General features: G+C 43.9%; 1 protein-coding gene across 1 annotated transcript in view; it reads right to left on the bottom strand.

Moving 5' to 3' along the window:
- The window catches only part of MEI1 (meiotic double-stranded break formation protein 1), a 38,188-nt gene that overhangs the window by 16,331 nt on the left and 6,918 nt on the right, over nt 1-14,939 (bottom strand). Inside the window, 14 exon segments of the mRNA XM_030959758.1 lie at nt 77-349; nt 907-1,054; nt 1,160-1,334; nt 2,041-2,138; nt 3,366-3,426; nt 4,082-4,193; nt 5,564-5,705; nt 6,748-6,866; nt 8,388-8,502; nt 9,049-9,183; nt 11,635-11,734; nt 12,248-12,364; nt 13,157-13,271; nt 14,006-14,136. Coding sequence (XP_030815618.1) covers nt 77-349; nt 907-1,054; nt 1,160-1,334; nt 2,041-2,138; nt 3,366-3,426; nt 4,082-4,193; nt 5,564-5,705; nt 6,748-6,866; nt 8,388-8,502; nt 9,049-9,183; nt 11,635-11,734; nt 12,248-12,364; nt 13,157-13,271; nt 14,006-14,136 — 1,841 coding nt within the window.

Raw genomic sequence — 14,939 nt, 5'->3', positions numbered from 1 at the left:
ACTAAAGGCTTTAAGAACCAAAAAGCCCCCAAAATCAGGGCCAAGATAGCAGCTCGTCCTTGTGAAAGCCACATACCAGTAAAATAAGCAAAATGCTGGAATTGCTCTTCAGAATGGGAAGCAATGGGTTAGCACTGTTCAGCTGATCTGACGAGCCAAAATCACCTTCTTCAGCCTCAGTCTGCTTGCAGTCCTCCCAGGAAAACCAGAGTTGGAGGACTTGGTGTCCAAATCTCCCCATGAGCTCAGGGTAGCGCAGGAAGAATTTCAGCAGGAGAGGACAATGGACATAGACCAAGCTCAGATGTGGAAGATTATCCAGGATCCTTCTTATGGTAGACAAAGACCTCTGGTAAAGAGGGAAAAGGGAAGTGAGACAGAGAACAAAATAATCACTAACACTGAATATAAAGCATCTGAAGTGATGAGACTTTACTGCAAAAAACAGTCACACTGCCTTTTCAGCACACAATCGAACACATCAGTTAAACATCATTTTGTGAAGCCCATCTGCATCACAAAGGCTAAGAAACCTGTAGGCTTTATACAGAGCTCAAAGCTATGCAGCAGCAAAGAGCCATATGGGAACACTAGAAAGCCTGCTGCAGAGGCTGGAGATGTGTTTGGGAGCCTGAGCTATGAAATTCATTATATTCTGTGTGTGAATTCACAGCCTATCCAACGCAGTTACACTTCCCACACATACACAAGTTTATTCTGTCATATCTATATTCCCCTGTGGATTTACATAGTTAACTTTCCAGGGTGTAGATGCACTGCACAGTCTTCACTCATTCACTGCTCACCACCTATGCCAAAATACTTTCTACAAGAAGGTTGATGTGAGTGGAGAGAAACCTTAGTTTCAACAAAAAGGCTCCAAGAGGTAGGAATGAAATCTTTTACCACGTCCAGGCCTTTGCCTTTGTCCTGACAGACAGCAAGGAGGTAAAGTGCAGCTCTGAGTATGTGTGGAGGGGGACAGTCTCCATGGTCCTGTGCTGACAGGAGAAAATTTCTTACAGCTAGAAATAATTCTGCATCTGGAACAAACCTGCATTGAATGAGATTGGAGTGGAAACAGTAACAACAGATATGCCTTACCCACCAATACATGGTATATAATGGCCACTTGCTTTGTATTATAGTCTTGGCTCACCTGTCCCCAAAGGTGTAGGCAAAGTATAAGAGCAGTACAAAACAGTGCTGGTGGTTGCAAAGAGACTGATCCAAAAAGAAAGGCTCAGGGGTTTCAGACAGGAGGAGAAGGCTTTCAGCAATGGTGTAGTTTAACTGAGGCAGACCCTTCTGCAGGAGCTCAGACATCTCCTGCTCTAGAAATAAAAACATAAGCAGGCAGGAAATGATGAGCAATGTCTATGGAACAACTCCACAGTCTGCATACACCAAGCACACCTCTGTGATTTGGCATCAATAGTGGTGTGAGACCTGATTTAACAGAGATGGCTTTAAGGATGAAAAGACGCTTTAAGGATGAAAAAACACAATCTGTTTGAGATTCTGAGCCCTTTGCTGATGATGCCTGTATGGCAACCAACCACTGCTAATGGGAAAAGTGGCTTTTCTGATGTAGAAACTTTCACCTCACTTGTTTGGGACTTACCTATTATGGAAAGCTACAGTATAGACAGGAAGGCTTTATAGAGTATGCCAGAGGGAAAAAATTACCTTAATCTGAAGATATGCCACTTGACTGTGGCAAGTAATTTTGTTTCAATTAAGCATGCACAGCTATGCTAATAAATGCCCCCATTTAAACAAAACCATAGGCATATGAAATGCATTCTTTCAGGTAGGGTTCCAAACTCTTCAAAAGACATTTTCTGAGTCTTTTCTGTGCTGGTCCTTGCTGGACCAGCTTAAAAACAAGCTGGGGAAAAAAAATCTCTCAGTCAAGCTTTGTGCGTCCTCCCTTCCCTTCTCCTTTGTCCTTTTCTATTTTTTTTCACCTGTTGCCTAAACAGAGGGTGGCAGGGCCTCAAACTAAATTAAGCAATTTTTCTCTTTCCCCAGACTTGCCCTCCTGAGAAGAAGTTCTCGTCTTCTCTGTGGCTGAGTAAAGGTTCAGGCATAAGCTGCAGAGGAAGCTGGAACAGGTGTGATTCAAGACAGGATTGCTGTGAAGAGCAGAAAGAGACAGTAAAGGAGGCTAGAAATATCCTCTTCCTACTTCTGATATCACACACTGTCTGCCAGAACCTCATTTTACTGAATGATCACATACAAACACCTGCCCCATCACAAGAAGACTCTAGGAGCCAGCCTAGGCTTCCAGGAAAATTATGAGTTCCCAAGGGACTGTTGGCTCACAGATGTGGGGGTGTGTGCAGTGACAACAGCAAACATGTTCATACCTTGGGCCAGTGTGAATACAGTGGGGTACTCCCACAGCCATCACACCATGTCTACACAGAGAGTCCTGTAAGGACAGGACCCCTAACACTGCAGAGAATGGGAGGTGCTTAAGGGTAGCTCACAATGCATGATTCCACTGACAAACAACACTTAGATTTTTTTAGCATTGACATTGCCAGGGATGAACACTGAAGAATGCCAAAATAGCAACTAAAAGGGTGAGAACAGCTATTTCCAGGTATTTCTTTCTCTCCAACTATTTCCTTGCAGAACAGGACATAAGCAGACATTTGTAACACACAATCCTTGGCACAGCACAGGGCTCTATTCAGAAACCTGGATCACTCCCACCACACACCATTCACCGGCACAAATGTCCCCACTCGAAGTTCCACACTAGTAAACTGGACTAGGAGTGCTCTGTGTTTTGTTTACTTTTTAAAGGAGGTACAGTCACAGGAAAGAGGAGGTAAAATATCTCTGCAGACCCACAGAGAGTCTCCCCAAATACTCCTCAACCTCGAAATCATAGCCTCTACTACAGGAGATCTTTTACAACGGCTGCTACTGAAGTTATCCTCCTTCTCCCCATTTCTAATATATTATCACCACACCATGAGGAACAACAACAGTGGTAGTAAATGCTTAGGAAGCCAGAGCTCAGATCGAACTGATGCTACTGGTACTTCTCTTCAGAACACCCACTGATCTGACTACCCCAAAGTCAGGCTGCTTTATCTCTATCTGTGCAACTCACGACAGAGCACAGAATTCTCACAACGCCATGTAAATCCATCCGCCCCCTACCAAACTGCCTCTCCCTTCTCCCACATCAAGCTCTTCCATTGTCAGTAACCATTTCCATTTTTCAGTAAGACACAACTATTCCTGAGTCTCTCATCTTGCCTAAGCAGGTGTATTAGATAAGGCATGATCTACTTTCCCATCTGGAAATTTTAGGCTCACTAACAATGCACACATCACAATACCTCTGTACCGAGCAAAATCTGGCCTTCAGCTCCAGTGTCAGTCGGATGAAGGACGAGGATGCTAGACAGAAAGCAAGACAGAGATGTCAAAGGAGCACAGAACATGTATGATAAGAAAAAGAATAGGCAGGTCCCACAACCACCCCCACACATCTCCATACAAGCCTGGTGAAGAGGGCAGGCCATCTCAGTGAGAATATACATATTAGGCTGCCTCTCAGAAAATAAACTACTCCAAGTTTGGGTGTGAGGAGAGTATCTGAGATTAATTGGTTTTCTCAGGAGGAAAAGTGAAGATTTGCCTGTTTCACATGTTTAGAACAGAGGAATTATCTACATCACTTCTCTGATGTGTGAAGAATAAGGCATACATAGACTAAACTAGGATTTCTACATAGTAAAATCCCACCAACAATTCCAGCATAATCCCTGTCTACAGGAACAGCCAATTCAATTCTGAATTATTCCAGAGGGAAAGATAAAGCTGACACAACATTCTTATCCAAAATGAAACCTGTCCCATCATCATTGCTAGACCAAATAACTTTTCCATCCTGCTGAACACAACTATGCATTCTATTCTTTCTCATATAAACTTGTAATAGAATCCTCCCCATAAAGTCTCAATGTTAGGCTCATTGCCTCAGTAATATGCAGTAGCAGCAAGTTACACCAGTTAAGAGCACAGAGAACACAACTCCACAATAGCCTCCTACCCAGCTTCTTGGAGAACTTATTCTTCATGCTTGGCACCACTGTAAAGAGGGTACTGAGTGCTGAGATGAAAACCTCTGTCACTGATGGGCTGACAGCCCTTTCCAGATAGCTCTGTGGAAAGATAAATACATCAGGTGCACAAGATGCTATAAACACTGAAGGCAGCAGCTTCCTTCCAGCCTCCTGCCTGCCCAGAAAGTCACGTTTCTAAATCCAAACAAATGGAGTAGCAGTTCTTTTACCAAAATGCCTGGCAGCAGAGCAGGCTCACAGAGCACTTTGAACACAACTAACTCCCCCTGCCAGCGCTATGAGCTGGGCTGGTAACTCTGCCAGACATCCCACCAGACAAGAAACTTCTCCTGGATTCCAGCAGGCAACCAGTTAGGCCTTCATGCACAGTGACTGACACTACTGCCCACATTGCCCTGGGAGTTCCTGCTCTCACAGGTTAGATGGATAATTCTATACAACATAGGACATATGTTTAAGTGCAGCTGATCTCAGCAACACTTAACACCTGTGCTTCAGTGTTTCCCTGAGCAGTGGCAAACACAGGCATTTGAGCTCTCTACAGAATCCAGCCCTGAACTGTTTAGAACAGAATGACTCAACTCACTTTTGTTGAAGGTCACTGGACAATTTTCTCACAGTCCATTAATTTTTACCCAAGTTCAATGAGCAAGAAACAGCACAGACTCCAGCTTTGCCAAACTGGACATGCACTGCACCCTCCTGTCAGGGAGGAGAACAGCAGTGCCAGTGCAGCTGCCTGCCAAGAGACTGGTTAAGAAAACGCCAACCAAAACATCTCCAAGCTCCTAACAATTGCAAGAATCCATACACCAGTGCCCATCACAAAGCATAAGCAAACTTTACTAAATGTTAGGAACCATGACAAAACTCCCATTCTTTTGACAATTCTGCTTGAAGTGTCTTAGGGACAGGCCTGTATGGAGCACTAAAGCACTCCTGAGTCTCCACAGCTACTTTTTAAATCATGTCACAGGCCTTACTGAGGCACAATGCTCAATACTGCCCATGCAGACTGGGCAGCCTCATCAGTACCTTCTGGGAAGAAGCACAGAAATGAAATTGCAGGTGCAAACCATGGCTCTCTGGGACACTGGCAAGTTTTTAAAAAGTGGCAGAAGGGGAAACAACAGCTCAGGCACGCTTCATTTCCTGACACACCTGGAGCTGCAATGGATTCCACAGCATGGTAGGTAGGCTATGGGATGGCACAGTCTGAACAAAGACACATGGAAACTTTATGAATTTCTGCACCCTCTGAGAGCATACACTACCATTTGCATGAACTGTGTAATTCCATATTTGGCTGTGGAAAAGTGGCCACAGTTGTTCTCGGTTTACTGGATGTGCCCTCTTCCAAAAAAAAGCATTTGTGCAACTCACTCTTGGTGCTTGAAAGAACTTTGCCAGGTACCCACGGAACAGACCAAGTTGAAAAGAAATCCTACCATGACCATGGGGATGCAGAGACTGTCACAAATCCTCAACAGGAACTCAGAGAAGTTGCTTAGTGTGTCTTTGCTCTCAGAGTTGGGGGCAGTGAAAGCATTCTCCTGGGCCATGAAGTCACCCTGGAATTCCACTGCTAACCTATAAACACACAGTGGATAACAGAGGAAAGAGGAAACCTCCTCACTCTGTAAAGGAAGCCAGGAGATACTACATTTTAATCACAATTTTCACCATAAAGGACCCACAAACACTCAATGGGTTGGAAACAGAGGAATCTGGCAATCACACTCAGTTACCTCTTGAGTGAAGCTATTAAAAGTCATCAAGGTTGCACAACAGTACACATTGGGAAAGGAAGACTTAATTTCTGTGAAGAAAGCATGTGCTGTGGGAAGCTCTGGGGTGGCAAGTCTGGTTTTCAGCCATACCAGAGTGTCTGATGCACAATACAGCAAACCTTGTGAAAATCAGCCAAGGGACCATTTAGCTGATATAAAATCCATGACAGAACCTGAGTGCACTCTAACAGGACCCCAAGACTCTGGGTCAGTGCAAAAAGGCATGTCTGATTCTGACTGAATTATCTCAGCCAACCCAAGTGATGCAAGGCAAAAACTAATTTGGCCAGACCACCCTAAAAACTGATCCTGATTCATTCTGATTCATACACAAACTCATCTACCACTGTCTGATGTGCAGCTAAGGGTGCCAAATAGCTCTGATCCAGCAGAAGGGGTAAAGTTGGTGCCTATAAATCCACTTCCATTAACAGGTCACAGACATGAGCAAATCCAAGGCCAGCATCTGGAGCAGATACACATTTGTTAAACGGTTAATCCCCTCTGGCAGTGAAACCACATAGCATAGGAATCTGGTTTCACACATAGTTCTTACATTATCAGCAGTTTTGGTGAATTTTCAAGCAGTCTCTTAAAGCCCAAAGACATGAAATAAACTGATAGGTCCCAGGCAAATTTCATGGGAGACATATTCAGGTGTCACAAAATTTTCACTATTAATACATACCCCTGACTCTGCTGTTTCACTGACCAGTGCCACACACTGAACTCACCTGTGATATTTCTGTGGTGGGGCTGGGTGGAGGAACATAGTCACAAGGACAGAAGAATGGACAGACATGAACACACACCGCCCACCCACCTTCCTGACTTGTCCTCACCTGCAAGCATTTCTGAAACTCTCCAGGGTATTGAGCAAGAACTGACCCTGTCTCTGAGGAACTCTACCAAGATTTCTGTTTGCCGAGTGACTCTGAGACACTGAGAATAGGAGATCGCCCTGTTACAGGAGAGAAGTCTTTAAAATCTTATGTCCACTTTCAGAAAAAAAATAGCTTTCTCCTCTGACACCAGCAGCAGGAGGAACAACAGATTTCACTTCACTCCATCACACAACAATTTTTTTGCTACTGTGCTTTCCCAGAGAGGGCAGAGTTAAACAGCTTGTGTGCTCTTCCTAGGGAGGACAGTTACAGAGCTATTAATTCTGCACGATGCCCTCTTAGAGTCTGTATTACCATGATTTGATCTGTTTTAAGCCTTTCAGCTAATGGAGCTTTAAATCCTTCTGAGAAAACTTTGTACTTTCTAAAATTTTCTTTCTTCCAAATACTCTTCAGACAACACAGAATAGTTCTTCTCCTTGCTTAGCAATGAAATCTTAGAAGTTCTTCTACTTTGGCTCAGAGTTTCAAGCAGCTATCCATGTACTAATTCTTGTTCCCACACAGCATCCCACTGAGTTAAGCCTGAAGCCAACTGAAGCGTCAGAGTTAATCATTTGCCCAAACTGGGAACAACTTGGAACTCAAAATCTGCCTTTAAGCCTTAACCTGCTGTGGTGGTCTTCTCCATAATACCAGAGGAGGGCACAGCTACACACTGGTGCCTGGCAGTTCAGAACTCCTCCATTTCATGCTGACATACCTTGGCAGAGGTATCATCATTTCCCCTTTTCTCCCTTTAAACACAGCCTGCATATCCTCACTGTCTAATTTCCTTCCTGTGAAGCTCCTAATTCTGAAAGGGACACCTAGCTCTGTGTGTGTGGAAACTGACTGGCCAACATCTTCCTATGGGACAGAAAGCACTTCTGCCTTCTTCAGGCAGAGAAGGCCAATATCTGGTACCACAGAACTTGTGGCTAAAAATGTTAATAATGAATTTGGAGTTCTGTTACTCATTTGAGTATTGAGGTGTTCTCCCCACTACTGGCACGAAATCTAAACCTACATGGCTCTAAGCCTACAGCAAGAAGGCTCAGCCCTTGTCTTTTCATTAACCATCTACACCTGGGGCTCTTCTCAGAAGTGCAGAGGTCCCAGCAGCACACTACACATACGACAGATGCCAGGAACAGGAAAGGGTTTAAATAGTGGCTAACAACTCCCTTGCTGAGGGATCACAGTGCATATATGATGACACTCCTAGTCTGAATGTAGAACAAGAAATGTTGATTGCTGAAAAAACAGATTGACCAATGCAGCCTACAAAGTGAGGGTGGGAAGAAGGGGAAGTTCAAATGGCTTTGGAGTACTGGACACATAAAGAGAGTAGCATGCTCAAGTAGTGTCCCACAGAACTTCACTGATTTCAAAAGATATCATTCACCAGTATCCATCTTCATCTGCTTCAAAGTCTGGTACCATCTCAAGGCAAGAGGATCAAAAAAAAAAATAGCAGAGAACCAAACAGCCACGGGGGATGTAAGCAAGGAGATGGAACACATATAAAACATCAACATAGGAAGATCATCACTGTCCTGCTCAGTCCTACCAACAATCAACAGCTTTTGACTTACTGCATGCCTCTTACTACTCTGTGGTGGGGAAAGGTCAGCACATCGCTTCAGCACCGCCTCCAGAAGCTTCTGCAGTTCTTCATATGGGACTGGAGGGGAACTCAGATGGTCCTTCCTTAACAAGTGAAGACAAAGACAAGATGCACAGTCCCTCCAGGGGACATTCCACAAGGAAGGCAACACCATCAGAAATAACAGCTCTTCTGATGGAAATATGCCACTGCCACTTCTCTCCAGCACAGCATAGAAAGGCCACAATATCTGAATAGTGTCTTCACCCACACATAACACACCTACCAAACACACCCTCAGTGCTCTGCTCCCACCACATTCAGGAAGCCCATGACTGTCCAGAGTCTTATGTTTATTATTCTTATCAATCTGGATGGGGCATAGAGTGACAAAGCCACAGCAGCTGCTGTACAAGCCTGCCTGGAACACTAGGTCCTTCCTGCAATGACTTGCTGCCTGCCACAGCTTCATTGCTCTGGCAGCTTTCCTGAGGTGGGTGGGAAGCTGGCTCTGCTGCACCCACGCTTGCCTCAGCCACAAGTCCCACTGCAGAGCACGTTCACCCACACAGCCACAGGGGAACCGCAAAGCCCAAGATGGTATCAACAGATCTGTCTGAAGAAAAGTCTGCAAATACATTCCTGCCTACCTCAGGAAAGCAGCCACAGCTCTTACAGCCTCCACTGCCACCTCCAGCACTGGGCAGTTCACTGTCTCCATCAAAACATCAATGGCTTCTAAGCATACACCTCGGTTAGTGAACAATTTGATTTCCACTGGTTGCCTGTGAAGACAAAACAAAGTAAGCAAGGAGAATGTTGTCAGAGTTAGGTAACTGTAGTGCCCTTCCCTCATTTCAGCAAATGGACAGCTGAGCCATGAGATTGCAGCCATGTTTTTCAGTATTGAGAGCCAGCTGCTCTCAAGGAGGTACTCTCACACTTGAGCAGGTAGAGGGTTTGCTATAAAGAGGAAATTTCAGCCAGTCTAAAGCAGTACCACGATAAAACATGATAAAACATAGCCTGGATAACTGTGTGACTACTCCAGAACACTGTCATGAAAAGCACAAGAAAAACAAGCCTTGCAAAATATAGTGATCTCTGTGCCTTGGACTCACATCTGCTCTGGCATTTGTGAGTTCATCTAGCAACTTAAAACATCACCATCCTAGAGGATAATGCCATGAGAATAGCCTCTCTCACTGCACTCCTAATGCCAGATGCTGCCAGGGCAGGAACCTTCACAAACTTGAAAGGTAAACAGGAAAATAAACACAATCCAACTGCTTTGACAATCCTTTTCAACAGTGAGCATTTTGGTCATCTGTGACCCAACACCTTTGAGGATTCAGCATGAGAGCATGGAGGGACAACAGGCCATTAATCCCATTATTGGACAGAGCTGTGTACATGGCAGACTGTGCTCATTTGGCTCCTGGCAAGTCAGGTACAGTTGGGAGGGCAGGGGGAAGACAGGCAGTTACATGTAGACAAGAGGCACAAACAACCTGCCAGAGGGTCCCTCCAAAGTGAAGCAAGAAAAGCAGCACAGCATGACAGGAGCCAGATTTGGGAGCCAAAACTATTCCCTGTTATTCAATTTTCACAGTCGTGCCTGACTGAAGAAAGCCAGGAGCACATGCTTTCATGCACAAATGGGAAAGCAAAGTGAACTTCAGTAGAAATTACACTAGTAGCCCAGTTACATGGCAAAAAGGGAACAGAAGAAGAACCACTCTTTTTAGTCACTCAGTGGGATGGAACCCAGGCTTCGCAGCCACCTCACATTCTGCTGTGAGAAAAAGCTGTGAGGTGGGCATGGCAAGGAAAAGGACTTGTGGAACTCAGGCATCAGGAACCAAGCCACAAGTGATGCACTGAACATCCAAGTTACTTCTACTCACACTGGCTAATTCTATTAATCCTCTATATCTCCTTTCTTTAATCACCGACCTTCTGAAGTAAAACACATCAGGAAGAAAAGTCTTCACTGACTCATGCAGGGAAGAAGGGATGGAGGAGTATTGCTGACTCATTCAAGCAGCACAAACCCACTTTCAAGATGGTGCACTGTGATATCTTTGGGGCCTGGGGGGAAAGTGTTAAGGGCAACACTCTTGCAGCTTCCTGCAACCTCTCATCTTTGGGCCCCAAACTGCACCTGCCACTATGATTATGCTGGGAGAGACAAGGGTCACTCCAGGGAGAGCTACCCAACATTCCTGACATACTGCCAAGGGGAGCAGTACCTCCTGCATGGACCTCACCATAATGTGGCTCACTTACACAAGAGAATCCAGCTGCAAGCTAAAACCAAGATGAGAGGTTCCAGCACAAGATCCCTTTCCCCATGATGATTAATTTTAAATAAAACGTGATTTCTAAGGCAAAGCTCAGAGAAACAGAATGGGTGTACGAGAAAATGAGAGCAACAGCACAGAGTGTTCTCTTTGTTTTACAAGCATAAATGCTGTAATTAATGTTCCCCATATCCCAGTTTCTCTTTTTGACAGATCCCACACTGGCATCACCACACTGTTCTAGCACTGTTGCTTTTTCTTCTCCTTTTTACCCTGCCACTTGCTACAAAATTGACTATGACATTTCCAAAATTCTGCTCAAGGGCTCTCTTGGGGGATCTAAGTGACAAAAATGAGACTCTGTCACTAGCATGACAGGATAGGAACAAGATCATAAAGGCAAGAACAGGAAGCACAGAAGAAAAACAAGCCAGTGTATATTATTTCTCAGCAGAAAACAAGAGGAAAAAAGTGACAGAAGACATTAATATTTCAGCCTAGAATTTGTTTTTGCAGTTTGAATTTAGCTCAGATGATGATAGAAGACCAGAGGCCATGGAATTTGCATGCTTTGTTTTGTCATAGAGGCACACTTAGCAGGAGCTGGCCTGCTCACATATGCCTGGACCTTCCTGGCCTTCTCTCCTGCTCTGTCTACAGCTGAAAAGAGATTTCACCTCCCTAACTGGCAAGGAAGCAGGAAGAGGAAGATTTAGTCCTATAAACAGGACAAGCTGGGAGGTTCAGAAACAACCATCAGGCCTTTCTTTGCAAGAATAAAGGAGATGAGATTGTTCAGCACCATCTTTCAAACACAAAAACTCTTGTGTGTAGATATCTGGTCTTGGAAGAAAATCTTAAAAGCAAAAGCCTCACAGTCTCCATTTTGGAGTACCAAACTCTGCCTGCAAGCCTGACAGGGTACGTCCTTACCGTTTCAGTATTTCAGTGAAGAGCAGGAGCCCTTGTTTGTGCAACTCCACATTGTTCAGCAGCAGGACACCTTGGAGACTCCTCACCAGAGATTCAATGCCTGTACATGTTAAGAGAAGTCACAGAGAGGCTTTTATGTTCCAGATTCCAAAATGGAAGTAAAATTAATTTTTAAAAAGAAGAAAGATTTGAACAATTATTTTTCTGAGCTACTGACAGAAACAAGTGTCCAAAACTGTTGAGTGTTCACTCAGCTCCCTCATAACATGCCTCAACCTTTACTGCTGGAGATAAGACCCAAAGAACAGAAGGAATGTAACCATTTTTCCTAAATCCACTCTTGGCATATCCACAGAAACACTTAATAGTAACTCAGAGAATGTCAATCATGATAACTGGTTATTATAATGAATTAGTGCTCATCAGAAACTCATTAGGACAATGACACTACAAATTCAAGCTGTGTTGGACATCACCAACATGTCTGATAGGTACTTATTTTCAGTCCTTTATCCATCCGGACTGGAAATTGTGGTTGTGTGTAAAGTGCTGGAATTCAGCTAGAGGCACAAGGATGCCTGCAGTCACTGTGCCAGCAAGGTTGATGACTCACCATACACAGTGTGACACTTGGAGAAGAAAAGGCGCTCTTCAGTCAGGAGGAGCAGGCAGCAGTACACTGACCAGATAAGGATTTCACTTTTGCACAAGAGACACTCAAAGAGGAACTCTGCAAACACATATACAAATAAGGTCACCCTGGTCAGAAGCAGACTGCTCACAGCATGGCACAGCTGCTCCTAGAACAGAGCAGAGGAAGGAGGAGGAAATGAGGAAACATAGCAACAGCCACAGGGAGAATGGCTGTACCATGAAATGGCAGGAATGGAGAACACAGTAGATGCTCAGGGGTATGCTAATCTTCAAAAAGAGGTGACTAGAGAGCAGAGACCCATGGGCAGGCATCTTCCCAGCACAAACTCAGTAGGAAGGAGCTGAATTGTGGATCTAGCCCTTGGCACAAATGAAAAGCCACAAAGCAAGCTTTATCACAGATGCAGTGACCTTTTTTTCCTCATGACTTTTACATCTCCCAAAGAATTTGTATCATGAAAGTATTTCTGTCTTTTGGGATTACAGAGAAATAATAAACCATCGACCATAGCTGCATTCTAAAGCCAAATCCTAGACCAAAATCTGAGCAAACTTACAATATTTAGTGGAATGAAATGGAAACCAGTTTGCTTAAACTTGTATCTAAGGTCCTGCAAGAAGGACCTTGACCTCAAGTACTTGGCCAAGTTCTCTCAGTGGAAACCCCATTCTGCCTGGTGACACCTGCTTTTAAACTTTCAGTTGAAAACATACTCTCTCCCCTACTCCTAAAATCACCTGGTATAAAATGGCCACCACATTATGCCACCAGTGGATTTCATGGAGCCAGCCTGATTCCTAAATCAAACAGCCAGGGGCAGATTTGATACTGGGAAATGAGCAATAAATTGCTACTGCATTTGTTCACCTGGGACATCTGCATGGATAAAAGCAGGAGCATATCTGCTAGGAGAGTGAACCAGCACTGCAGCCATACAGTGAGAACTCGCTGCCTGTAACATCTCATCTCTGGTTAACAAGAGCTGTTGGGAAGCAAAAGTCAAAAGGAGAAAGGAAGTCAGCTATACAGCTGTGAGTAGGAAACAGTTTGTTCTACTTTTTAAAATTTAAAATATAAATTAAGGTCTCTCTTTTGGCATTTATTTCACAGATCAAACCTGCTAAGGTAAGATAAAACACTGAACCAAAGAGACTCAAAAAAGCACATGAGAACTACAACAGAGCAGATCATGAGTAAGAATAGTTCTGCCCCCAGGCTTAGTCATGCTGGTGCTGCATGTGCTGCATCAGACCTCAAGTGTAAATGAGTAAGATCAATTAAGGCCAGGAGTAAAATCTTCCCCATTCCAGGATGAAGGCATGAACAAGAAGGTGATCAACAGAGGTATCCCCTATTGCTGGTTGGGGGACTATGTACAAATTACAAACGGGATGGGACAAGCATTAATACACAGACCATTGTTCTACTTGTCCTTACTTTTTACTTCTTATATAATTTTTCTGCTGACAAATCTTATAGCTACTACTTAACTCTAATTGCAGTTCTGCTGTCTCTAAAGCTTACCTTTTCCAGCTTTCCCAAAACCCTCAGATTTTAAAGATTCCCACATCTCCATTTCTCCATGCAGCCTCTATTGCTGGTGTTGGTAACAGAACACTCTGCTTTTTCATATATATAGTGCCTCAGATAAAGGTTCATTACAGGCCAGCAAATTATTTATGTGTACCAACAATTCACTACTACTTCAGCAATCACCTTTTTGAGAACAAGTGGAAGTGGATTTTCCCCTTCTAAAAAGTCAGGGTTCTCAGTCTCCTCCTCTGTCTTTGCATTATTCATAAGAATAGATACAAAATGGTCAGATTTCAGCAGCTCCTTTAGCAAACCTGCAAAAAGAAGAGCAAGAATGAGCACCATACTGAGCAGCACAGTGAGGATTATATTAACACATAAGTATTTACAGACTAAGACTTGTTGCCAACTTCCTCCCCTCACCTCCAATTTAGGGAGCTTCTTCTCATTGTGTCCCCAGATACCGCCATGTCTTGCAACCCCTTGTTGCTGATACTTTTTCCTGGTCTGATCTGCTCTCTGTTCCTTCTCAGAGTCACATATGTACAGGGATGCATCTCAGGAGCTCTCTACTTGCATTATCTTCTGTTAGTAACCACACCTTAAACTGTTTCTTGGGAGAGCTCTTGACCTGCATTCTTCTCCAAGCAGTCAGTTACCCCAAATGACAAGACATTTTCCCTAGAACACTTCCTAGAGAACAGGCATTTATCTTCCCCTTCTATTTCCACAGACTCTTACAGAAACAGCTGTGTTCAGCTGAAGGATACCCACACTCCAAAAAACTCTCTCAGTATAGCAGTATAGATCACTGCTACAGGTAATGATGAAAATCATCAGTACACATCAGTACAAATTCACAGGGGTATCGTCTGAGCTACAGAATTCTATTTTCAAAGGAATCATAGTCTATTTCTAGTAGTTGAGTAGATAAGCTGAGGAGCAATCCAGTTCCTCCTTGCGTCCTTCTAGAAAAATTAATTCCCTGGATGGTTTACAAACAAAGTGATGTCAGAAAGGCTGAGATTGTGCTCCCCAGCAACAGCTGAAACATGCAGTTGTAAGGATAACTGCCAGAAAGTGCCACTTCCACATTAACTGTCTAACTAATTAACAC

Source organism: Camarhynchus parvulus, chromosome 1A (genome assembly GCF_901933205.1).
Source record: "Camarhynchus parvulus chromosome 1A, STF_HiC, whole genome shotgun sequence".
Lineage (NCBI taxonomy): Eukaryota > Metazoa > Chordata > Aves > Passeriformes > Thraupidae > Camarhynchus > Camarhynchus parvulus.
Note: the sequence above shows the minus strand (reverse complement) of the source record. Positions and strands in the feature narration are given on the sequence as shown.